General features: G+C 35.5%; 1 protein-coding gene across 2 annotated transcripts; it reads right to left on the bottom strand.

Moving 5' to 3' along the window:
• Positions 1 to 164: 164 nt before the first annotated feature.
• Positions 165 to 26,910, bottom strand: LOC136025921 (glycolipid transfer protein-like). 2 transcript variants are annotated; one of them, XM_065701994.1, is made up of 5 exons: positions 26,787 to 26,910; positions 16,760 to 16,815; positions 12,146 to 12,267; positions 6,262 to 6,409; positions 165 to 410 (listed from the first exon to the last, which is right to left on the bottom strand). In XM_065701994.1, the coding sequence occupies exons 1-5, from the start codon at positions 26,791 to 26,793 to the stop codon at positions 228 to 230; spliced, it is 516 nt and encodes a 171-aa protein (XP_065558066.1). In that variant the 5' UTR covers positions 26,794 to 26,910; the 3' UTR covers positions 165 to 227. The 2 variants fall into 2 exon arrangements, with proteins under 2 accessions (XP_065558066.1, XP_065558065.1); XM_065701993.1 differs by lacking the exon at positions 26,787 to 26,910 and adding an exon at positions 26,511 to 26,740.
• Positions 26,911 to 27,964: the final 1,054 nt, after the last annotated feature.

Raw genomic sequence — 27,964 nt, 5'->3', positions numbered from 1 at the left:
ACACATCTGTTTGTTCTGAAACAGCTATTTCATAGTAAAATTTTAAATCAAGCCATCCTGGCACTTAAACTTAAAGACCAATGAGCACAAAAAGTTTCTTCTTATGCGAAAACACAGTTCTGTGAATCTAGGATAAAAGTAAAATTACTGAAAAACATAGAAAATTTGCCAAAAGATATGGAGTATTTATTGTTCCAGAATAATCGAGCAGTCAAAAATAACTAAAATCAAACAATTCTTTTGTCGTCGAGATCATAGTGAGCATACAGTTTGTTTAATACATCTAGATCCTGCTTCAACAATCTTAAATATATTTTAGCTTCTTCAATGATAACATCTTCCATTCCATCTTGTTGCAGTGCAATAGCTTTCAATAAATTTTTTCTGTAAGGACAGGCCTTCGAACAAAGCTAAAAAGAGAAAATTGGTCAATAAAAAAAAAATTAATGAAGAAACAAAGCCAAAAAGTAAGAAGCTCAAATGCAGGGTACCTTTGGGGTAGTGTGATGAGCAATCGTCCAAATTACAATTTACAAGGATCATCATATCTTTTTCTAGAAATATTACTTTTCAATTCTTTGACCGAAATTTTTCTATCCTACAGGTAAAAAAAGAAAGAAGTCCTTTAACTGTAAATAAACCATGGAAAACAGTATTGTATCATCCTGATAGTGGGAAGAAGATTTAAGTAATCAACAGCGATGCGGAAAGAGAGGGTGCTTTTGGGCCATCAACTAACATTCAATCAGCAATCCTAGACTACAGATCCAGCAGCCAACCAAACCCTTGTCATAATTAAAAGCATTTTTAATCAAGTCAGTCAGGATCAATCACTCGTATCCAAATTAACTAAAGAGTTAAATTTAACTCCAACTAGAATTTTGTATGAGCATTTCAATCCTGTAAATAAGTTAAATTCAAAATAAATAGAAAAATAAAAATAAAAAATAAAAATTTTCAAAGTAAAAAGTAAAATAAAATTCAAAGTAAAAATTCAAATTAAATAAGCGTTACCCTGTGGTAGCACAGTGAATTGACGTTCTGGTTGGCAATGCGGGGCCCAGGGATGGATCACACTACAGCAAGTTTGGGCAACAGACTTGCAATTTGTTCTTATAAAAAACAACTTCACTCCGACGCCTAATGCCCCAGTAATGGCTCTAGGGCATCTTTATATATGTACATTTTTAAAGGCACATTTGTCAGTCCAAAGGCAAGCGACACAACACATCGAAGATCTATCATATCCATACAGAATTGTTAACTAACCATACGAGAACGCAGAACTTTATTCATCACCAGTCCAGTTGTCAATTTATAGAATTCCTTCAGTGATTGAACAGTGTCATCGCACAGTGCCAGCACAAATAACAATTCTGTCAACAGAGAATGATACAACAAGTAATGAATTAGTTCACGAGTTTACACAGGTCAGCTCATCAAAAGCATTTGTGTCTTCAGATACCAATGTCCCATTCTAAAACAATAACAACCCCTGAGTGTGGCGGGACAATATTAGATAAGCGGTCGGTTCCACTAAAAAGCTCGTCTTGTTTTATTAAACAGCTCTTCTGTGCCTCTTACGAGGCAAGCAAAGACTATGAAAGAACACATAATCAAATGAGAAAGTAGAACTATCCAAAACTTAGATTTTCTTGACGATTTGATCCTCCTAAATTAAAATATTAGCAAAATGAATTATATTTTTGGAGGTTTAAAGGGTTCATGGCGCAAAAATAGGTTTGAACATTAATGTTAAGAAGACCAAGCCACCAAGACTGGGAATAAGTGAAGGCAAAGAGGTGATATTGAGCAACGAAAAGATCGACGAAGTGGGCAGCTTCACTTTTTAGGTAGTATTACAAGTAAAGACGATAGGTGCGGCGAAGATGTTAAAGTAAAAATTGTTATAGCCAAGACCCAGGGTGATTTTTTTACAGTTGAATAAAGTTTGGAAGAATAGAAAGATAAGTCTACGAACCAAAATTATAACATTAGAAGTTTCAGTGATGACAGTGATCAAGGATGGTTCTGAAGCATGGGCACTGCGAAAGGTGGAGGAGGATTTGCTAGATGATTTCACGAGAAACACGTTCTGCGGATGAAGGGTGATAGATTCCCAAAGATTGTCCAGGTCACCCAACCATCCAGGGCCAAAAAAGCAGGTCGTTCCCGAATGGGTGGATGCATGGCAAGGAAAGAGTTCAGGGAAACTGAAACTTCTTGGGAGGATGTAAAAAGGGAGACTTTGAATAGATTTAGATAGAGAAGGAGCGTTCGTAGCTGTGTCGGTCTCAGGAGGCTTGGTGCTTCAAGTGAGTTGTTCATAGTAATTATATCTATTATGGTAAAGTTTTAATTTTATTCCTGACTAGGACACTCTTTAAGTTGTTGAAGTTTAGTATTTTTAGTTTTATATTGAATTCAGTGGGATGAAAGTTTGCAGTTGCATTGCTTTATTTCTTATTTTGTTTACTGGAGTTTTATGCTGTTTCATATGTTTATTCTGTATTATTCCACATGTAATCTTTCACAGTTGGGCATAAATGAATAATTTTTATTGTCATTATACAACATGAATGATGTAAATGTCAAATGCAAATAAATACAGGGCGATACAAACAAAAAGAAAGAAAAAGGAAAACGCAAAATTAATCAAACATACTAAAATTCTTACTAGAATGTAAATTACTAGAGTCTTCCCTTTATTAAATAAAAGAAAACTAATTTTTTTTAGCTGAAAGTAAGGAGCGACATTAAAACTTAAAACGAACAGAAATTACTCCGTATATGAAATGAGTTGTCCCCTCCGCAATCCCTCGCTCTTTACGCTAAAGTTTGACTCTTTGCCACAATTTTACTTTTTAAAACAATTAAAAGCTTTAGCGTCAAGAGCGAGGGATTGTAGATGGGACAGCTCATTTCATATACGGAGTAATTTCTGTTCGTTTTAAGTTTTAATGTTGCTCCTTACTTTCAGCTAAAAAATTAGTTTTCTTTTATTTAATTTCTGAACGTTTTTGAATTAATGCATGTTTGGTTTTGGCTCTCCACACATAAATTATTATAATGAAATTTGTATATTAATTCTTTTTTTGGCTAAATGGCTTTCCCTTAGTTTTGATCAGACGATTTTGAGAAATAAGGGGTGGAGAAGGAGACCTAGTTGCCCTCGAATTTTTCGGTTACTTAAAAAGGCAACTAGAACTTTTAATTTTTAACAAACGTTTTTATTAGTAAAAAATATACGTAACTTAAGAATTAACTTACGTAACAAACTTTCATAATCTTACATTTTTATTATGTATACGAGGGGGTTTGTACCCTTGTTAATACCTCGCTCTTCACACTAAATCGTAAGTTTTGTCCCAATTCTTTAAGAATGACCCCTGAATCAGAAAGGCCGTAGAATAAATAGTTAAAATTACTAAAAATACTTTAGCATAAAGAGCAAGGTATTTATCTCCCCTCGCTCTTTATGCTAAAGTATTTTTAGAACCCCTCATATGCGTAATAATCTCTGTTCGTTTTAAGTTTCAATGCTACTTCTTCCTTTAATTTGAAAAAACGTTTTCATGTTTATTTTTCATTGTTTTCTTATAGTAGTGCTAGAGAATCCTGCGCCCTTGTCATTGAATTTTTCTTCCCCCATGACAGTCCTCCAAGGAAAGATCCTCCAACATAGCCCCCTCTCTTCAGCCCCACCCCCAAACAAAATAAAATCCCCCTGAAAACGTCTGTACACTTCCCAATTACCATTACTATATGTAAACACTGGTCAAAGTTTGTAACTTGCAGCCCTTCCCCCAGGGATTGTGGGGGAGTAAATCATCCCCAAAGACATAGTTATTATGGTTTTCGACTATGTTGAACAAAATGGCTATCTCAAAATTTTGATCCGTTGACTTTGGGAAAAAATGAGCGTGGGAGGGGGCCTAGATGCCCTCCAATTTTTTTGGTCACTTAAGAAGGGCACTAGAACTTTTCATTTCCGTTAGAATGAGCCCTCCTGCGACATTCTAGGACCACTTGGTCGATACGATGACCCCTGGGGAAAAGAAAAAAAAACAAAAACAAACAAACAAATAAACACGCATCCGTGATTCGCCTTCTGGCAAAAAATTCAAAATTCCACATTTTTGTAGATAGGAGCTTGAAACTTCTACAGTAGGGTTCTCTGATACGCTGATTCTGATGGTGTCATTTTCGTTAAGATCCTATGACTTTTAGGGGGTGTTTCCCCCTATTTTCCTAAATAAGGCAAATTTTCTCAGGCTCATAACCTTTGATGGGTAAGACTAAACTTGATGAAACTTATATATTTAAAATCAGCATAAAAATGCGATTCTTTTGATGTAGCTATTGATATCAAAATTCAATTTTTTAGAGTTTTGGTTACTATTGAGCACTAAACACTATTGGTTACTATTGAGCACTAATGTTTAGCACTAAACACGGCTGAACAATCTTTGTCTATAAGAACTAAACTCAATTGCGGAAATTAACCGTTTAGCACCGTCATTTGGGTTCAAAACCCAAATTGCGCATCTCTTTTGTGACAAAATTAACCTAAAAACTAAGAGAAAGAAGATGAAATTTAACAATGTTTACTGTGAAATAGAAAGATTTCAAGGCATAATTAAAAAGTGCTTTGTCTAAACATGGACGGGTGATTATTATAACATTGTATTTGGCTCATTGCAACGACTCTCTCCTGTTTCACTATCAATACAGGTTACAGTTAATTACATGAATTTACACTCAGTTATTTTAACTTCCAGTCTATTATTTCTATAGTTACTTTATGGAGCTAAGACTGTTTTTACATACCTAACATGAAAAACCGATCTTGTTTAAAAGGAAAATGAAATTTCATTTTATTATTTACAATAAACTGTGAAAAAATCTCAATATCTTACATTTGTCAATAATGGAGGTAAAATGGGTGAACTTTTCCAAACTTATCTGATAGTGGCACTGACTTTGCTTGTTTTATCAAGTTTTGCACGTTCTTTAGTCATAATTTACAGAATGACTGGCCCTCATCCTCCATTACACTTCCTTTGCTGAAGGGCCTTGAGACGGAGATCAGCACCGCCCGTTCAGACCTTAACGGTCTAGTGCCGAATCTTTTACCTTTTTTATGTCATAATCCTATCTTCTTCGGAATAAGGATCCTGGTGCTGCCGACTATTTGGTTTGGAACGAGGCCCACTGGTGTGACTGATAGCTTGAGTCAATCCCGCTCCAAATGGGTACCAGGAGAAATCCTGAGAAAGTTAAACGGGAAGGGCGAGTGAAAGCACAAGAAGGCTGAGAGAGGACATACACACAGGCACAGGAAAGCACAGAATATCATTTCACTTTCTGGCTGATGAGCCAAGAAACAAAATCAGCACCGCCGGTGAAGACTGCAGTAAAGTCCAGTGCCGTGTTTTGAATTTTTTTTTTGGTTGCGTTATACAAAATTACCAGAAAAGAACTCTTTACTTGGAATTTCTTTTTATAAAAGAGTAATCTTAAAAAAAGACCCCCTAGTATTTAGAATCCCCGGAATGTTGCTGGAATAGCAACTGGAGGATACTTGACAAAGAGGAAGACCAAAACATACGCTTTGTTGCATTTACCATTGGTACCACAAACACATCCAATTCATAGTCCAAACCCCTTGGAAAGATGTCTGGGCGGTGGTACATATAAGAAACGACTGGTAGCTCTTAGTAAAATGCTCTGAATGCGAGAGCTTTTTCCTCCTCTTGAATTGTCAAGTCAGCAAGTCAGCTTACACTTCTTGCGATGATGAATAAACTTGTACACCAAAAAAAATTTGAATTTTGTGCTTGTTTTGTTTCTCGAAAAGAAACAGTACCAGTATTCAATACAAGAGAAAAAAAGATGCAGAACTGATTATATCCAAATTTGGGTCTTACAATGCATTGGTGTCAAACCCGGCCTTTGAAGTTGTAACAGAGATCTCTGGTGATTTGGGGCAAACATAATAAGATACTCCGATATTCCATGAATTCCGTAGTTGGACTCTTTTGTAGATAGGCTGGCATCCATCTTATTTCATAGACATATAAAAAAATCGTAGAAGCGGAAATACTGTGGGTGCCTCTGGCGGCAAAGGAGGAAATTAGATCTAATGTAAGTGTTTTGTTTAATGTCACAAAAAATTCCGTATAGAATTCTAACATGTTTTTTTTATTCTCCACAAAACACTGGTTAAAGTAAGAATTTATGGCATAGACTAATTAGTACCTGAAATAGGGATTGAACAATCCATCCATGGTAGGGCTTTAGTGTTTTTTCATACGCGTTGCAACAAAATGCAGATATGTTTTCAGAAGGTGGGGTTTCCTTATCTTCAACTATATCATTCAAAAACACGAACATAAATTCAAGGCCTCTGAAAAAAAAGAAGAAAATTAAAGTTAAAAATTAACTGAAGTACTTGAAAAAGTAACAACAGAGAGGAAAAACATATGGCTCAGTTTTAAAGTGGAAAAAAATCTAACAAGTTACACTATGTGATCATTGTTCATTTTATAAGACCGTTGGCAATGAGATATTGAATGAGTTTTTTTTCAATGTAAAAAAAAGATCTAGATAGGCCACGACTTTGGAAAAATTCGTCAAGGGCCTTAATTAATTTTGGATTTTTTTTTTCCATCGTTACAATTACCTAGACGACCAATACCCTTACAGTTTTACTTTTTATGGCAGACAAAATAAAATAAAAATTATTTTGTCGAAAAGATTAAAAAGTAATCTTTCTGTTCACCGACCGAAGCTTGGTCCCCAAATACTTAGTTTGTATGAGAGTACTTGAAGAGATTCTATTCTTATGCTTCCTCATGATCCATCCATGAAATAACTGAAGCCACAATTATCCCGTACCATTAGACTGCGACGCAGATTATACAATTGATTTGCAAAATTTTCCAGACATTCTAACTATGACTGTCATCAGAATTCAACGTTAGCTGCATTTTAGCGACGGTTTTACGTTAGTTACAGGTTAAGAATGTCTTTCATTGTAAATCGTCAAAGGCTATTTATTTCAATTTATTTAAAGGCAAGGTTATGACAATTCCCTCCCTACTAGCGCGTCATTTTGAAAAAAAAAAAAAAAAAAATCATGTTCAGTCCCCCGAGAAAGATTTCAAATGAGTCAAACAGAATCTATGTGCCGCACAATCCGCACAATTGTGCCGCATAACAAGATAGGTCGGCTGAGCCAAGTAATGATGAATGGCAAAATCCTGCAGTTAATATTAGCCCATCAAAATGAAGAAAAGAGGGTGAAGGGGGGAGAAAAGGATAAAGACCATAGGAAGAAACGAGAACAATTGGATAATGTGTTTTTCTGTTTTCTAGTTCAGAAAACCGTAATCCAAAAAAATATTCCAATAATTTATGTTTCTAGATTTTGCACACAGGCTTAGAAATTCACTAATTAAATGGCTATATAACAGTGCTTTCACAGGAGTTTAAGATCTAAAACTTTACGGCCTTAAGAGTTCACTTGAGAAAAACTGAAGTAAACTCAGCAAGAAAAATCATGGAATTAGCAGATGCGTATAGGCAGGGGGCGTAAGTAAAAGGTGAACTGTATTGGTTACGACGATTATACAGAAACAACTAGCAAAGTCCCGCTAGAAAAAGGCCGGAAAAGTTAGAGGAAGAAGTAGAGGCTTACAAGCAAAAAGTAAAATATGAACTTAGCAACAAAATTGGGCATATGGTATCTGAATACTGGACAAAAAACCGAAAAAAACACTTGGGCAAGAAAAGTTGAAGGGAAAGGACTTGGGAAGTAGGAACATAGGGTAAAGAGCATACAACCTTCCCGCATATCCACTCGGGAAAGATCGTAAGTCCGAATGAGCTAGGATCTATAGGCCTTTAACTTGGCCCCCATTATCTCATCTTTTAAATGAAATGGTTCGATTACACTCTGGACATTCATTATAAAAGCGTGGTATACAGTAGCTTGAGCACGCTTTCTGGATAGAGAAAGATCGTATAACCAAGATCGTATCCAGGTTTTTTTCGGTGTGTGTGTATTTTTTGGGGCGGAGGAGGGAGGGGAAAGGTTACAAAATACTTTATAAAACGTAAACGAATTTCTACATGCATTTTTACAAGCCAGACATAAATTCTTGGGGGGGGGGGGTCGAACTGGGTAATCCTAACCCTGGATATGGCCATACGTATAACTTCAGTTATTACACTATATAGCTCAAAAGGTTTAACAATTAATGTTAGATACCACAGGAAATGCTAGAATGAGACCAAAAAATTTGGGAATTTTTCGGGAGTTGACTATTTCAGAAGCATAGAGGAGACTTTAATAGGATGTTGAATTTATTTGACTTAATATTTCGATTATTTTTCAGCAGTAATAGTCGAGGGATAGACAAGGGAGAACTGGGTCTTTATTAATGCGAGGAAATGACAGAAAAATATTCAAAAGGCTTGTTTTTTAAGACAAAAAAATGCTACGCTAGAATATAATTTATGGCATATAATACAGGTTTCCGTAACTGGTTTCTTGATATTTTTCTTCTTTATTTTCTGTGTAAAATAGCGACGAAGACCACACTGCCTTACCATATCAAACAAACACAAAGTAGAAACAATAGGGATTTTTTTCTTTCAAGACATTGTCTTAAAAAAAAAAATCCCCTATTGTTTCTACTTTGTGTTTGCTTGATTTTCTGTGTACGTTTCGTTTACAGCCTTCGAGCATGATCCCTATGAAATTTCAAATTCAATCTGGCAAACTATTATTCTATTACTCAAAGTCTATATTCAAAGACTATTATTCTCAGTCTATGGTCTAACGGAAAATCCAAATAGAAAGCAAACACATAAATTGACTCAATACATCCAATGCCACACGTAAAGAACATGTTTTCATCTTTGATTGATTAGAAAATGTCTCTTATCTCAAGGGTAACAAAAAGATAGCACACTGACAAACATTCTGAAAAAGGCAAAAGAAATTACTGTTTATACATCCGATAGACTCGAAAGTTCTCGTACAAATACTAATCTCTGTGATATCATATCAAAGCATCACCATCTTTTTTTAACATGCTATGATCAATCTCAGTTTATAACTAATGATTGGATTTTCATTCTGACTGTCCTGTTTTTAGACTTATTCTGTTTTTTATATGTTTAAAAACTTATCTATCCATCTTAAGATAAGAAGTCCGTTAAATTCACCAATATAAGTCAAATTTCGAGGTATTATTTGACCATTGAGAACAAATCGGACAAAAGAAGAAAAACGGACGCTCATTTTATTCTGCCCAAAGGGTGGAATGACAACGACACCCCTAAGGGTTGGAACGCTGACCCAACGAGCAAATGTGTCTTCTGTGTATTTTCTTTTCCGACCTCATCATATGGAACAAACGGTTACAAGATGTTAGGGAGATGGATTATCCGATTACAAGTTTGAAATTATAATGAATTTTCAGAGCCTAAAACTGATCAAAAGTCTGCCATCAAAGGCTACCTAAAAAGAGTCCATGGGCATTCTTTTTATAAACGAGTAGGTTATCTCTAGTTGAAGTAAGGACGATACAAAATTAATAGCGTGAACAGCGCTGGGCAAGTCATTCCCCTCCCCCTCACAATTGTTTGAATTTCAGTGGTTCTGGAATATGATTTTTTATATAATTTATTGTAAGTGTAGATCTAATTGAATTCTAGGTGTGACATTTCTGTCCACCTCGAATACCTCTGAAGGACAGTGTAATTCACACTCAGCTGAAAGCAAAATATACTTAAATAGTTCGTCTTTCTTTACTGCAACATGTCCTTACCTTAGATCTAAGGGTGTCCAGTATCCCCAGAGGCACCTTGGCTATCGACAAGGATTTTCCCGCCTTAACAGTATTCTCCATCAGGCTTAACTGAAATTCTAAACAATAGTGATATCACTAGCGAACTTACGGTTACATACATTTTTATTCTGCATTGAGGCTGATGCCTTGAGGTGTTGCATTTCTCAAATATAGGAGTAACTATTAGGAGTAACTACAACGGTGATAGGATATAGCCTCGCCAAACTCCTGAGAAAATCTTGAAGTGTCGTGTTAGGCCTCCAGTTGCATGAACACAAGCCTCTGCATTCAGATACGCAGCAGAAATTACTTTGATTATTCTTTGATGGGATGCCATAATGGAAAAGTATCTTCCATAGACTTTCTCTTTGGAGCAAGTCAAATGCTTTTTCAAGATCAATGAATACCATGTAAAGTTGGGGCCGCCATTTATGGGATTCTTTGGTGAGCACTCGGAGGGCAAATATAAGATCTGTGTAGGAGTGGTTGGTCTGAAGTCATGTGGTTCATCGCTAGGTTTATCATTCTGTTTTGATTGTATTCGCCAGAGAATAATGCGTCAGACTGGCTGTCCAGTTAGAAAGTAGACTTATCTCATGCCAATTTTCACATACAGATGCATCGATCTTTTTGAAGAGTCTAACTGTAAAACAATGTCAAGGCCGCATCGAGGGGGAGGAAGGTTACCGGGTTAGAACCCACCTCCCCCCATCACCCAAAATTTTTATCTGACTCGAAAAAAGAAATCCCCGCAAAAATACCCCTCCCCGAACAAAAATCCTGGATACGCCCTTGGATACCGTGTCTAATCTAATGTGAACTTCTCGAAGGACCATACAATTGCAAGGAGGCCAGCCCATCTGGACCTCAAAGACCACACAGAAAATTTAATCATTTCAGCTGTGATTCAATCTTCAATGGATGTTTTATTATTCTTCAGTTTCTGGAAAGTTTTAAGGATTTCTTCGACTGTAAGTGGATCAAAACTAATGTCAAGCGAGAACAGTGGTTCTGGTGTGATCCTAGCTCTTCGGTTGAAGCGGACGGTTAGGAACTTTTTCAAAAACCTATGGTTTCTTGACAACTTCTGTATCTGTTACTAGTCTTCCGGAATAGTTCCTAAAGGGTACTTTCAGGTTGGATTTCTTGCTAAAAATTTCTTATGTAATCTTATATAAACCGAGGCTGTCTCCTTTTTATGCAGCATCTCCCCTCTCAGATGCTTTCTCGTCCAAGTAATGATGCTTAGCACATCTAGCAGTATTTTGCCTGTTTGTCAATAGTTTTATAATTCTGATTACATTAGACTACTTGAGATGTAGAGTGGAACGGTAGTGGGGCTATTTTTAATTCGTTTTGTTGGTGAATCAGTGACCATGTTCCATCAGATAATCATCGGTCTTGGGACATTTCTGAAGTCTGGGCGGTGAATTTGCTGCCTCAACAGAAATTTGCTGCCCCAGCCCTTATCAGCGCGAAAAATATAAATTAAGCTAAACTAAACATTTTTTTATTGGTTTAAATGTGAATTTGCTTATTGTTTATGCGTTATTTTTTCTTTAAATGTTTCAGTTTAATTCATTTTTTCCCATTGATAAAGGCTTCTGGACGTGAAGCTAAAATATTCGTATTTCTTTATGATTTAAAGTTTGTTGCTCTTTTTCTGTTTTATCTATTGTTTGTTTTAAAATACTATACCCCTTTCTCTACATTTTAATTTCTTTAAATCTGTAAATGGAAAAAAATAAAAATTTGCAAGTGTACTACAATACCATTTTCTTGCCTTGTACAGCAAGAATGTAAAAGATTGAGGAGGGCAAATGTCGGGGAAAAATCCCCCAAGATTTTTTCTGGTACCCTCCTTCGCGTTTTTTCTGTTTTCACTCTCTTTTTTTAAAATAAATTTGCCCTTTTGGTCAATTATTGGCATCCTTGTCACATTGCCCCCGCCCCACTCAGATTTTACTCTAAATTCATCTTTGCTCTAGCCTTTATGGAACTTGAAGGAGACAGGAAGAGGATTCTAATTTTTGGTATTTTATGTTCATTTTAAGTTTGACTTTATTATCTGGTGTACTTTAATGCTCCTTTTGAGTTTAATTTCTTCATTCCAATTTATGAGACTGAATAAACTTTTTGCTGCAAATAAATGCTAGTCTTTGAGTTTTAAGATTGTTTTTCAACAGCTGGATTATAAGAAATATAATTGAAAAGTGCGAAAAACTTAAAATATTCCGAGGACCAATGAGGACATTGCGATACTAATTTAGCTAAGAATTTACCTTTTTAACCAAAGCAATGCTTCTAAAGAAACCGAAGACATCTTCTTGGGAGCTTCAATGATAATTAGATCATTCAAGTGGCGATAAGCATCTGGTTGAAGTTGGTATGCTTTTCGAATTTTCTAAATTATAATACAAATGAATTAGTTCTAAGAAAAGAAAATATTTTCTGGGATAATTAATAAAAGAAACAGGAATACAGAACAAAGATATATCTACAAAAATATAGATAGGAATCCTTCTGTTCCCAATTCTGCTACCATTGAGGCGACCAATGAAAAGAAATACAGAAAAATAAAGCAAGATAGAAAAGGTTACTGAAACTAACAACACTTTCAACTTATAACACAGGATGATCAGATTTCAAATTTACATCAGACCAAAGACCGAGATATATATATATATATATATATATATATATATATATATATATATATATATATATATATATATATATATATATATATATATATGTATATATATATATATATATATATATATATATATATATATATATATATATATATATATATATATATATATATATATATATATATATATATATATATATATATATATATATATATATATATATATACATGTATAGTATGTATGTATGCAATTTTTTTCAAAAACAGCTCCATATTTTTTTGTGAAAATTTGCATCATGATATATTCTTGCATAAACAAGAGCTAAGAGCTCATATGGCACTTGTGACGAGGCAAGAAGAGCTAAAAGCCAAGAGCTCATATGGTATGAGCTCTAACAAAATTCTAAGAATCAATAGATTGATTTAAAAGGAAAATCAGAGGCTTAATGCCAATCAGGATTTAAAATAAGAGCTCTGAGTCACGATGTCCTTCTAAATATCATAATTCATTAAGATCCGATCACCCACTCGTAAATTATAAATACCTTTTTTTCTAATTTTTCCTCTCCCTTTAGCCCCCCAGATGGTCGAATCTGGGAAAACGACTTTATCAAGTCAATTTGTGCAGCTCCCTGACACACCTACCAATTTTCATCGTCCTAGCACGTCCAGAAGCACCAAACTCGCCAAATCACTGAACCCCTCCCCCCAACTCCTCCAAAGAGAGCGAATCCAGTACGGTTACGTCAATCACGCGTCAAGGACATTTGCTTATTCTATCCACCAAGCTTCATCCCGATTCATCCACTCCAAGTGCTTTCCAAGATTTCCCCCTCCAACTCCTCCCAATGTCAAAAGATCTGGTCGGGGTTTGAAATAAGAGCTCTGAGACATGAATTCCTTCTAAATATCAAATTTCATTAAGATCCGATCACCTATACGTAAGATCAAAATACCCCCATTTTCACGTTTTCCAAGAATTCCGGTTTCCCCCTCCAACTCCCCCCAATGTCACAGGATCTGGTCAGAATTTAAAATTAGAGCTTTAAAACACAAGATCCTTCTAAATATCACATTTCATTAAGATCTGACCGTCCTTTCGTAAGTTACGAATACCTCAATTTTCAAAATTACCCCCCCCCCCCAACTCCACCAAAGAAAGCAGATCCGGTCCGGTTATGTCAGTCACGTATCTTAGACAGGTTTTTATTCTCCCCATCCAGTTTCATCCTGATCTCTCCGCTTAAAGTATTTTCTAAGATTTCCGGTCCCCCAACTATCCCCCCCCCAATGACGCTGGATCCGGTTGTAATTTAAAATAAGAGATCTGAGTTACGAGGTCCTTCTAAATATGAAGTTTCATGAAGATCCGATCATTCCTTCATAAGTTAAAAATATTCATGTTTTCTAATTTTTCAGAATTACCCCCCCCCCCCAATAGAGCAGATCCATTCCGACTATGTAAATCCCGTATCTAATACTTCTGCTTACTTTCCCATCAAGTTTCATCCCGATCCCTCCAATCTAAGCGTTTTCCCTGATTTTAGGTTCCCCCACCCCAAACTCCCCCCAATGTCACCAGATCCGATCGGGATTTAAAATAAGAGCTTTGAGACACAATTTCCTTCTAAATATCAAATTTCATTAAGATCCAGTCATCACTTCGTAAGTTAAAAATACCTCATTTTTTCTAATTTTTCAGAATTAACCCCCACCCCCCAACTACCCCAAAGAGAGCGGATCCGTTGCGGTTTTCAAACATGTATCTAGGACTTGTGCTTATTTTTTCCACCAAGTTTCATCCCGATCCCTCCACTCTAAGTGTTTTCTAAGATTTTAGGTTTCCCCCTCCCAACTTCCCCTAATGTCACCAGATCCGATCGGAATTTAAAATAAGAGCTCTGAGGCACTATATCCTTCTAAATATTAAATTTCCTTGAGATCCGATCACCCGTTCGTAAGTTAAAAATACCTCATTTTTTCTAATTTTTCAGAATTACCCCCCCCCCCCCAACTACCGCAAAGAGAGCGGATCCGTTTCGGTTATGTCAAACATGTATCTAGGACTTGTGCTTATTTTTTCCACCAAGTTTCATCCCGATCCCTCCACTCTAAGTGTTTTTCAAGATTTTAGCTTTCCCCCTCCCAACTCCCCCCTCCCCCCCCCCCAATGTCACCAGACCCGGTCGGGATTTAAAATAACAGCTCTGAGACACGATATCCTTCCAAACATCAAATTTCATTAAGATCTGATTAACCGTTTGTAAGTTAAAAATACTTCAATTTTTCTATTTTTTCCAAATTAACGGGCCCCCCACTTACCCCCCACCAGATGGTCAAATCGGGAAAAACGACTATTTCTAATTTAATCTGGTCCGGTCCCTGACACGCCTGCCAAATTTCATCGTCCCAGCTTACCTGGAAGTGCCTAAAGTAGCAAAACCGGGACCGACAGACAGATCGACAGAAAGACAGACAGAATTTGCGATTGCTATATGTCACTTGGTTAATACCAAGTGCCATAAAAACGATCTAGATCGGTCAGAATTCTGGGAAAATTCGTTAAGAGCCTTAATTTTGGTTTTTACAAAGGACGCTATTTGTAAAGATTGCTATGAAGTCATGACACTTGTCACACTTATGTGGAAAAGTTTATATTAAATTGCTTAAAGAGAAAAAACTGGTAATTACAAAAATATTTGCATATATTTTGACAAGAGATTACAAAAATTCAAAAACCTTAAAAAGAAAACAAAAAGTTTGAAGCTTAATAGAAATCGTTGCTAGAAATCGGACTTGCGATAATAATCAAATATCTGTGTATCGCTATTTCAGTATGAAAAGACATTAAATTGCGTAAAAAGCAAACAACTTGCAACTGCAAAAATATTTTTATATATTTTAACAAGCAATTACAACAATTCAAAAACCTTAAAAAAAAGGAAACCAAAAGTCTGAAGCTTCGTAGAAATCGTTGCTAGAAAAACCTCATTACGAAATTTCTTTTCTAATGAGCATAAGCCATCTCTTTTTAAGACATGAAAAAAGTTGAAAAATTTTTTAAGTCCCGTTAAGAATCATTAAATTATTATGTAACCTGCAAAAATATTTACCGTGCCTGAGCAATAATTTTAATGTTTTAATTCAAAATAGAAAAATGCCTGAAAACTATAAAATTAGTTGTTTTTTTGTTAGATAAAATCCACTCGCTATGTGACTAAGCTTACAAATTTGAACACAACCAGTTACATAATGTCAGTAGGGAGGCCTAAAAACGAAAATTTTCAATTATTACAAATGATGATTCGATATTTTGACAAGGGATTAAAACAATCCAAAAACCTACATAAAAACCTTATATAATGTCAGTAGGGAGACCTAAAAACGAAAATTTTCAATTATTACAAATGATGATTCGATATTTTGACAAGGGATTAAAACAATTCAAAAACCTTAAAAAAGAAAACCAAAAGTTTCAATCTTAGTACATATCGTTGTTAGAAATCGGGGAAACTTCAATAGTCAAATATTTTTGAAAATATGCAGTATGAAAAGACATTAAATTGCATAAAGAGCAAAAAACTTACAAAACATTTGTCTATATTTTAACAAGGGATTACAACATTTCCTTTATTAAGAAAACTTTTATGATTGCAACCAGTTATATTATGTCAGTAGGAATTCTCAAAAAACGGAAATTGGCAATCAATAAAATTGATGATTCTCTATTTGGACAAGGGATTACAACAATTCAAAAACCTTAAAAAAGAATACCAAAGTTTGAAGCTTAGTACATATCATTGTTAGAAATCAGACTAGCTTCAATAATCAAATATCTTTGAACATACTAAAATATGAAGAGACATTAAATTACATAGAGAGTAAAAAAAACTAGAAATTATACAGGAACAGATTTATTTCTACATGCTACAAGTGCATTTTTAAACATTTTTAAACCTATATCTGATGACAAATATAGTAGGCTGTAAATTCTGTTGGGTTGTAGATTTTATTCCCAATATGGAGCATAGGCAACTTTATATCCAGCTAAGAAAAAGTGAAATGGGAGAAAAATGTCATGTGATTGCCAATTTAAACTTAATATTAACATTGACAACAATCTTGACTATAAGCACATCATTTCTCTAGAGAAAATCTAATCCAAGGAAATCACTAAGCCTATAATATTCCCACTGGGCTTAATACACAAAAATCAATTATAATTTCAAAAATAAAAACTTACATCTACATTTCCGTTTATATCACTTTTTACAGGACTGAAAACTTTTCCTAATAAATCTGAAAAATAAAACAAACTTTAATTTTATTTTAGGGCATAGCCTTCCAGCAATGGAGGAAGGGGAGTACATAAAAAATAAATAGAGCACTACAAAAACAAGGAAAAATCAACAGAGCACGATAATTTCTAGGACAAAAAACAATAAAAAAAAAAACAAGAACACAGGGAGGAAGGGAGGAAGAACAAAGGGGGAGGAAGAAAAGCTATGAATTTGTAACTACTGTTACAAATTCATGGATGGTTTGAAATTCTTGGTTATGTTTTTCAAGAGCAACAATGTTGTGTAGAATTGACAGATAATGGCGACTAAAACGAAGCTTAGCAAACACTATGGAAGTTCTATCCAGTGGCGTTTTCATTTCATCCTTCTTAACAAAGATTTTAAGACAGACTTGTAGCTTATATACCTCTTGGATCCGATGATAGCCAGATTTTCTCTTCTTTTAGCAGCCCTTAAAACCATGACAGGCTGGATCAGGAAGTCAAAGGGATAGCAAACATCATGACTTGCCAAGGCGAGTGAAGTCCAGTAAAATAAGCAATAAGCAGAACATTACCAATAAATGCAAGAACATCCACACATTGTCCATCAGCAATAGCCTATAAAGCTTGCATAACCTGGTTGATATAGTTATGAGTCTGAAAGATGTGCGTTGATTGGAGGTTTTTGTTATTTTGGCAATAGGAGAAAGAGACAGAATATTGACAGAACCAAACCATGTGCAAAAATCATCTGCAGCAGTAATGTGAGATGTTCTAAAAGTGCAGAGCAACCATATTTAATAGGTAGAGCATGAAATCCATCTATGCCTTGCAACTGCCCAGGTTTAAGGCACATAATAGCATCAGCTACAAACAGTACAGATACAATATAATCAGAGTCGGGGAATGCATGCAAAAATTAGTAAAGCTCTTCAACATATTTGTGTGCAAGTTGGGGGTCTAGTGGATGAGTATTTTGCCTCATAGAAAGAATGTCAATCAGATAAAGGACATAAGCAGTGGAAAGGAAAATTTTGGGGATCCTTGAACAGAGCAACAATCAACAGAAATGTAGGCTTTCTTTGACTTTTGTGCTGTCTGATCTGTGGTTTACTTGTGGTGATTTTGAAGTTCCTTGACGAACTTCTTCTTTGTTGAGATGTGGATACAACTGACAGGACCAGATCATCGTCGGTCACATTAAATCCATAGATGTCATAAAAAGTTTGTTGAATCCCATGATTGAGAAAGAGTCGATGTTGGTTGTGGACAAAGAATTGTGAATGTATGTTAAATCTTTGTCTTTATCAGCAACATTCAATGATTATCAAATATTAAACCAACCATAAAAGAGTGGACAGATGGAGTAGTTGGGTTACAGGTAAAATTTCAGACTATTAGACATGCAGAATTACTAGAAATAATGCTTGAAATTTTTCTACATAACTTTTTAGAGGCAAGAGCAAAAAGGCATTCAGATGTATAATTACGTAAATATGTCAGCAAATAAACATTATAGGTAAACACATTGTCAACTTTAACAACAAGTAAGCAATCATTGGATTCTACAAGCACCTGCCATATAGCAGAATTCACATAAGTCTCAAGACTTTCCGATGGGTCTACCACCAGCACTATTTTGCTTAGAAGAAGTTGCATAGGAAGTAAACTTATTTCTGGTATCCCAAAGACTAAGGCTTAACTTCCTTAAAAGACCTTCTTGTAAGTAATACACAAGCTCATAAAACCTGAAGACTTTTGAACAAACCCACCATTAATGTTTAGATTTAAGCACCTTATACTGACATTGTGGCTGACCATGGACACTTTAACCTCACGGATTGAGCTGAAACTTGGCCAAACAATTACTTAGACATTTCAAACTATAACACATGTAGCCAGCAGCGTTGCACAACACACAGAACACACTAGCTCTACACGTGTTAGAACAGTCATGATTGGCAGAATCACATCTGCCGCAAATGGTACTTGATTTGCAATTCACTGCTAGATGACCTACCTTTTGAGTCCATGATACCTAGAGCAACAACAGGTGAGAAAGATAAACTCCTAAGCGGGCAGACGTTAACCAATGCTCACTGATTCTTTTAGCAAAAATTCAAAATAACTACAAGTCTTGAGCTGTACATTAAAGGTATAACAGGCCCCACACTGGCTTATCTCTGTGCTTTTGAGGATAAGTTCCTGAAGTCCAGAAAATTACAAGGATTAGGGCACTTATTTAACAACAGCATATGCTGGTTCTCTCATAGATGGTTGAGCAGCTTCCACACTCTCATCTATTCAACTAATGGTAGACTTGGAGTACATAACAATCTTCCCATTGTTACTCAACCAGTTCAGATCTGTAATATCATTTGAAGCTTCTTTGTATTTGATCCTTTTAATAAGGGTACTAACGCGTGTCTGCCTAATCATCAGATCAGGATGCTATGAAAATGCCACAGCACCCATACAATCACCAGTAGGACTTCAACCTATACAAAACTTTCTAGAGGAAGAAGAAATAAAGTGCTGTTATGCTGAAGATTGCTGACCAAATGAACTTAAAGAAAGCAGATACAGAGTGGGAAAACAATAAGCCATGTGCACGCAAACAACTCACTAATGCTTAAATACAGGGAGCAGTAGATGGCAAGGATAATATTGTACAACTTAAAAAACACAGTGAGGCAATTTCAGATTGTCATAAAGGCAAGAAAGGAAAATCAGCATAAGCTGCACCAAAATAATACAAAAATCTGTTCAACAAAAGGATTCTGAAAACATGAAAATTGGAAAATACAGTAGTTACACACAATATTTCCCTGACGGGAATGAATGTATAACAAATTATTAAATTAGTTGAATTTGTAATTGTCATCTAGACTATAACACCCGGAACAGAACAGGCAGCTAAGAGACTGGAACAATTAAAAAATACAGGTAGACATGTGTAAATTGTCTGATAACCATACATGTGTTACTAGCAACCAGTAGTTGCTAGTAGTTACAACATGACTCATAGAATATTAGGAGCAGACAAAAACACATATTGGTGTGCTATGAAGCTTTAAACAGACTAGCATGGACCAAACTAGAATCGGAATCTTTCATTCTCATTTCTTAGTGGGGCCAGACAGATGCTACCAGAAGCTGGACCAGAGGGGGGGGGGAAACTACCATAGAAAGGTGAGATATAAATAACCAAAGGATATGATTACAATCTTAACCCCACAGAGACCAAATATCTTCATCTACTTTGAAGGTCTGAAATACAAATGGCTAATGAAGCCATTACAGGAAGTAAAAATTTTCAGAATCATCTCACTGAAATTAGAACAGCTGATTCCCCAAACTCCAAAATTGTCACACAGCCATGGGAAAAAAGTCCTCTAATAGAAGAGCATCCAGCTACAACAAGATACTGTTTGGGGATGTTCCATGAATTGGATCGTAACCTGGATGACATAGTTTTGGAGGTTGACATCTAACAACTGGCAACATATAGGGTAAGGACGAGTAAAGTAGCCTCTAGTACCAAGCTATTGTTTTTTTTCGAGAGGGTTCTGAGATGAAGGGTCCTTGTGGCTCCAGGTCAGTTTGGTGAGTCTAGCAATAATAGTAATAATAACACTAATAATATCCTTCCATGCCTCTACAAAAGCTAAGACCCCAGCACAGTACAAGGCATTAGCAAACACAGTCTGTAGCCCATAATAGAGTAATTACAATTTTAATATAATTACACAACATAATTACTTTGGTATAGAGCTTCAGGAGAGAATTCTAAATAATAAGTCAGGACTTAGTTCTGGAGATAATTAAACTTGTCTAATTCATAAAACCTAAATCATTATCATCCGTGTCTGATGCCTAGACCTTTAGTTGGTAAATTTTCGTAGGGGATGGGTGGTTTGTTATCAAGGAAAATGCCAAATTGAACCCAATAGGCCAAATTACAACTAAATAAGGATGATATAAAATTTTTAAAGTAATCATTTTTTGAACCTTCAACAGAGAATATTAAATCCCATGACACAAATATTGAGGTTTCACCATCTTCCTTTTAAGTTTTTAGTGAGTTTTGCTGCTAAATTATAATTTATAAGCCTTCGTGCTTAAAAAATAACCCCTTTGACAACCTTGAGTGCTTACTATGCCATTTGATTTAGTTTAATAGCCCAAGCCCTTATCACCAGTTAATAACTAGCCCTTATCACCAGTAACAAAACCACTCTCTATGCGGATGATTCAAAACTCATAGGTCCCCACTTCTGCCCGCCAATCCCTCCAAACTGTTCCCAGCCACATGTGCTCCTGGGTCAAAAGATGGTTGCTGGAATTCAATGCTGAAAAATGCAAGGTCATACAAACTGGACACAATAACCCCCAGCTACAATACCTAATGACCCAAAACCCTGGGAGTCATCATATACTGGAGCATGTTCAGGAGGAGAGACCTTGGAGTTATTGTAGACTCCCAGTTAAAATTCAGCTCCACCTCCAGAAGATCTCAGCCAATGCTAGCAGAGCCCTAAGCATCATAAACACAGCATTACCAGCAGAAGTGGACATGTAATCACCAAGCTCTACAAAGGACTGGTAAGACTGTGTTTGGAGGTGGGGACCATCCTGGCCACCCCTCGATTCGAAAAGGACAAGGTAGTGCTTGAACGAATCCAACAAAGGGCCAGTAAGCTTATTGCCGGTATGGAAAACAAGCCCTACAGTGAACGGCTGAGGGAATTCAACCTCCCCTCTTTAGTCTACAGGCGGAAACATGGGGATATGATCCAGGCACACGAACTCCTCTTTACTAATCAAGAAAATGAGCTCCTGGAGATTGACCACTCCACATAACACGAGGACACCCAAAACAAATCTGCAAACTTCATGCAAGGACTGGAGCAAGATGCAGCTTCTTTTCAAACCGGATTGTGAACTTCTGGAACAACCTAAGGGAGAATACTGTTTCTGCTGAATCAACAGATGTATTCAAACGCCGTCTGGATGCTGAGTGGAGTGACAAACCGTGGAGATTTGACTGGGATGCACCAGAATCTTCCACCAGAATAGCTGTTTCTATGATATTGCAAGTATGCCCTTTTAAAAGTCTGAATGCACATAGCATATCTCAATTTAGTTGTAGATCCCCTTAACTTTTCCTGAAAGTTACTGGGATATTGCATTTATGCAACATTTGGGCAACCTAGATGCACTTAAACTCTTTTGATTTAGTTCGATAGCTATTAGATATAGTAGCAACAATATCAGTATTTGTAACAGTAACAGTCATACTTATAATCACAACTGTGTTAGCAGTAATTGTAGCAGTAGTCACAGTCCCAAGTAGTTGCACTTGCATTCACAAGTAGTTCCAGTTCCAGTCAAAACTATTCATAGTTGCAGTTGCATATAGTCATAGGATGGTGGTAAGTATCCGCAGTCACGATTAGCTGTAATTATAAATAGCTCTATTTGTAAGTATAACAGATGCACATGTTTGCAGTTGTATTTGCAATCAGCCACAGCTACAGTAACAAGTATTCATAGTTATAATTGTGAGCAATCACAATTGAAAGTAATTGCAGATGCAATCACAAGTAGTCACAGTCAAAAGAAGTCACAGTAACTGTCATAAATAGTTGCAGTTGCAAATATTTGCACTTGCTAGTAGTTGCAACTAACTGCAGCCAAAGGCACAAGTAGTCAGAGTAACAAGTATTTACAATAGTAAGGAGTTACAAGCAGCTGCAGTCACAAGTGTTCACAATCAGAAGCAGCTGCAGTTGCTAGTAGTTGCAGTCTCAGTCACTGCTGCAAGTGGTAATGTCATATTCACAAGTGGTTGTGGTAACAGCTGCAGTAGTAGTACTAGAAGTATTAGTAGTAGCAGCAGCATGCACATAGTGTTTTTTGGTAAATCCAATATCCTTCTCAGTAGTAATGCTAGTAGTAGGAACATACTGCCTTTTGACAAAAAAGGCACTTTTTTCAATGCCCCCCTCAAACTATCCTGAAAGTCTAAACTTAATATTCTTAGTAATTCTTGAGATGTTGGTGACACACCCTTCTGACAACCTGCATACACAAAGTGTCCTTTGATTTAGTTCAACATCTCCCTGAACATTCCTGAAAGTTTCACCATAATACCCTTTGTAGTAGTAGTAGCAGCAGTTGTAGTAATAGTAATATGCATGCACATAATGTCCTTTGTTAGTTCATCACCCTTTTCAAAATGATCTGAAAGTTTTACTTAATACCCTAAGCTGTTCCTGAGATATTGCTTATATACCCCTTTCACAATCTACAAGCATATGCATGTTCTGGTTTAGTTTAATATTGAACTTAAAATGCCCTTAAAGTTCAAACTTAGTACTCAAATTCATTTCAGAGATATTACTGGATAAGCTCTTTTGACACCTTACATGTAAAGAATGTGTTTTGGTTTAGTTCAACATCCCACTTGATATTCCCTGACTCTTCACATTAATAGCCTAACTCTTAATAATATTAATTAGCAGAAGCAGTAATAGATCTAAAAATAGTAGTAGTACACACTGATTTCCTTTGATTAGTTCAACACCCCCCCCCCCCCTACTTCCCCTGAAAGTTTCAACTTTATACTACAAGCTGTTACTGAGATATTCTTGATATGCCTTTTCGAAAACCTGCATGTACATAGTGCATGTTTTCATTTAGTTCAATACCTTCCCCAGCATTCCCTGGAAGCTTTGCCTTAATGCCTTTAGCAGTTGCAGCAGTATTAGTAGTAGTGCAAGCAGTAATCGTAGTAATAGGATATATTTAATGCCTTCTGGTTAGCTCAACATCCCAATGAAAATTTCAATTTAATACTCTACACCATTCCTGAGATTATGCTGAAACTTTCTTTTGACAGCCTGCATGCACATAGTGTGTATTTGTCAGCATTCCCAACAAGTTTCATCTTAATACCCTTATTAGCAGTAATAGATAGCAGGAGCAGTAGTAGTAGCATACATATAGTACTTTTTGGTTAGTTTAACATCCCCCACAGCATGACCTGAAAATTTCATCTTAATACCTGGAGTTATTCCTGAGATATTGCTGGTATGCCCTTTTGACAAGCTGTATGCATACAATGGTGTTTTGATTTAGTTTACCATCACCCTCAACATTCCCTAATAACTTTTCTTAATACCCTTATTCTTTTTGGAGACCCAGGATCAAGCATATCTTCTTTTACCCTATAACAAATCCCATTTGTACACAAAGGGCAAATTGCATAACTTACAGTTCTTAACTCAAAGTTTGTGGTGTGTCCTATCATCCCCAGAAGCATAATTATTTAACCTTTCAACTATGTTGAACAACATTACTATCTCAAAATTTTGATCAAATGTCTTTGACAGGAGGTCAGCAAAAAAGGCATGGGAGGGGGACTGGTTGCCATCTAATTACTTTTGGTTCACAAAAAGGCACCAAAGCTTTCAATTTCAAACTAAATGAGTCATGTCAAAGACTCTACAACAGCCCATTGTATATGAAGTGGCTTGGTGAAAATCTAAAAATCAATAAATAATACATAGAGCCCAATTAATAATCCCCCCCCTAATGTGAAAATATATAGCCCAAATGATAAATTTCACATTAATTTTTTTCTTTCTTTATTTGTCAGTGTTGCCTTTATTCACAGGTGTTACCTGAAACAAATGAGTGACATATTGCAAAATAAATGGGAAATATGTAATTTCTGCTATATCTTTGTATATTGGCAGGGGAAGGGGAATTAATTTTACACTTTTTGGAATGACGAGCTATAATTTTCCATATCATGAAGTAAGTATAGTATTTTTTTAACATGTTTCCTTCTCAACAGACCTAATTTTACACTGATACTAAGGTTGGCATAATAAAACAATTCTTACTTCACAATATTAGATTAATTAGCAGTAAATAGGCAAGATATCAGCAGCAATTAGTGGAAAATAATAATCAGCCTACAGAAAATTCATTGAGAAAATTTATTTATTTAGACAAAAGTGAAAGAACATGAATGGTAGTGGAAACACACAGAAAATCTATAAGCAATTTTTGTGCATATTATGAAATAATAACTGTTTTATCAACATGTTTTCTTCTGGAGAGGTCAACCAATAAATCCATACTAGGCCCAATGGTAGTTCAAATATGTTCTGACAATCCTGAAGCTTCTAGATTTATTCTCAAGTTTCATTTACCTAACTAAACTAGGCTGCTTTCAAAAGTGATCACAAGTTCCTATCTTGAAACTTATCCTAGCCTAATTCTATTCCTGAAAGTCTTATTTTCCCAATATACTTTGGTATCTGCATACAGTTGAGGGTATTGAGAAGAAACAGTATAAAATTCTGAAAACAACTTGAAAAACATCCTAAAATACTAGCTTTTGTCATTCCTAAAAGTACTTCACTTTACTTTTCCTCTCTCTCTACTGTGCAAATGTATAGCCCTAACTATATTTTCTATGCATTTTGCCATATGTCAATCTTTTGTTTAAATTTAATAAAAAATTCAAATATTTAAATCAAGTTTAATAGATAATATTTGTTTTACTTGGAAATCCAGTTTTAAGCCCTTTGTGGACCTTAAAGGTGATACATTTATTTTATTTTTTTTTGTTATCTATAGACAAGGGTTAAAATATTGGTTAGAATTTACTATTTGACTATAATTTCATTTTGTCAAAGTTATATAATCCATAGGGATTGATTCAACATGACCCAACTGAACAAACAACTTTAAATCTTCTAGAAACTGTCATGTTTACTATAAGCCATTAGCATCACTTGTTTAAAACCATGTACCCATAAATTGAATCAACTGGACAAAACCAGAAAACAAATGGGAAATATTCAATCTGGGCTACACATTTGTACATTAATGAGTAGGGGGATAAAATATAGTGAAGCTGCAGTTCTGTATATTATGAATTGAAAATCGTTGTTTTTAACTCTTTTCTATAGCCCAAATAAAAGGAAAATATACTATCTTTAAGGGTCCATAAAGGGCTTAAAATTAGATTTTCAGAGGAAATGATTATTTTATTCTGTAGGCCTAACCCTGAATGGGTAGATATAGTGGTGGGGGTTACATTCTTTTGCAGCAGTGATTACTATATTTGAAGAGCATAAAAAAGGCATTGAGTTGTATGTTCACTTTATTTGTAAGTCAATAATATGAACAACAAAAAAATTACTGGCTTTGCAATCAACTTGCCAAAGTACAGCTTTACAAGGCTATATTGTGCAGGACACACCTCACCAAAAATAGACTAGGCCTACTTGGAGACAAGTTTTTCTCTATAATATGTTGCTATATGGAATGACCTCCCAGTTGATGCAGCCTAATCCTAGAAAATCTTTTTTTGAGGCACTGAACCCTAGCTGTAGTAAACAGTAAAAAGTAACCAACATGGTGATTACCAGGACTAGCAGCATCTCATCGCTTGTGATGAAGCCATGAAGCCTTATAAAAAAAAGAACAACACAACCTTTACACAGATACCCAACTCTTTTCAGAAATGAAAGCACTTATATCATAAATTTTATTCTCTTGTTATTACTATGTTTCCTTCCAAATCTGTTTCCTCCCTATATGAAAGTAAGATACTTCTATAATTTTGAGTGGATCCAAAATATGTTGCTACTTATAGTAGTTATTTTCTAATTTCAGGATTCCCACTTACCACAGAAGTCTGCAACACCAGAAGCAGCATCCAAGAACAAAACAGTGTCAATTTTATCCTCTTTTAATTCAGGAAAAGGTGTCTTTATTCTAAAAAACGTTTTCTGTTCCATGTTTACCATAAAAAGAAGACTGTTTGGCTTAATTATTTAAGCTATTACAGGCATCTTTTATCAGTTACAGCCTAGCCTAGTTAAATAAGTGATTGCACAATTCTAATCGCTATGTAAACAATGTGCCTGATAAGATTAAAGTAAAAAACAGAAATTGGCCTAACTGATCATTCATTTTCTTGTCATCAGACACAACTGTCTGAGTTCGGTCGTGTTAGTAAAAAAAAACAAGCATGTTTTTTCGTTTGAAAAATAGATTTGTTCTAGATAAGGATAAGAGGGGGAAGTTGGCTGGCCAAATACTTTGGGTGACCAGAATGAAAAAGAACGGTTTTCATTGTTAAAAAAACAAAAACAAAAGCGAAATGCTAAATATTCGTTTTTTATATCATTTCTATGGTGCTAGGTTCCCCCCACGGAGAATTCCCTCCTGTGGAAAATACCCATGGAAATCATCCCCACATGTGAAGTTGAGCAGTCATAAAGACAGTACAAAATGGGTACCTTGAAATGTCGATCAGGTGTCCTAAGGGGTAACAGAAAGTCCAAATGTCTGATTTTTTTTAAATGAAATTTAACAAGCCTTTCTTAGAAAGAAAACTAAAAAAAAAAAAAAAAAAAAAAAAAAAAAAAAAAAAAAAAAAAAAAAAAAAAAAAAAAAAAAAAAAAATGGATGGAATCAAACAGTTTATCACATTTTCTGAGCAAAAACGCGAACGAAACAAATCAGATTAGTAGGCAACGGTCTGCCAAAACCTATAGTAAAGGGCCATAAGCCTTCAATGAATAATTACAATCTTTTTTTTTACCAAAGGTGCTTCATATGAAAGGGATGGTCGTATAAACTTCGGAAAGGTATCATTCGTTCGGAAACTGAAAACTTTAGTGCCATTTTAAAGAGTCAAAATTATCAGAGGGCAACCAGCCCCTCCCCCGTACCCTTTTCCCCCAAATACACCCGATCAAAACTATGAAGCAAATCACTTTAGTTTAATGAAGAATTAAAATAAAAACGTCAGAAATATTTTGATGCAATAAGAAGAGGTATCACCCTTAATCAAACTTGTAAATATTTTTCACATTTTTTACACAAAAAATCCCGCTGAATAATCTGTTCCCAGGAGAAAAGTTCCCCCCAAAAATTCCCCAGTCACATTCTCTCCGTATGTACAATTGTGCGTCCAAAGAGAATGAGAGACAAATAATAAGAATTCTGTATATGAATTCAGAGAAATTCCTCCCAGAACATTTCTTCCCCATTAAAATTCCGCCCGTGAAAATCCATTTCCCCCGCGAAAAGTTTCCGTATATTTTTCCATAAATTCAATCAACATTGATGAAA

This window comes from Artemia franciscana, chromosome 4 (assembly GCF_032884065.1).
Source record: "Artemia franciscana chromosome 4, ASM3288406v1, whole genome shotgun sequence".
In the NCBI taxonomy this organism is placed as follows: Eukaryota; Metazoa; Arthropoda; class Branchiopoda; order Anostraca; family Artemiidae; genus Artemia; species Artemia franciscana.
Note: the sequence above shows the minus strand (reverse complement) of the source record. Positions and strands in the feature narration are given on the sequence as shown.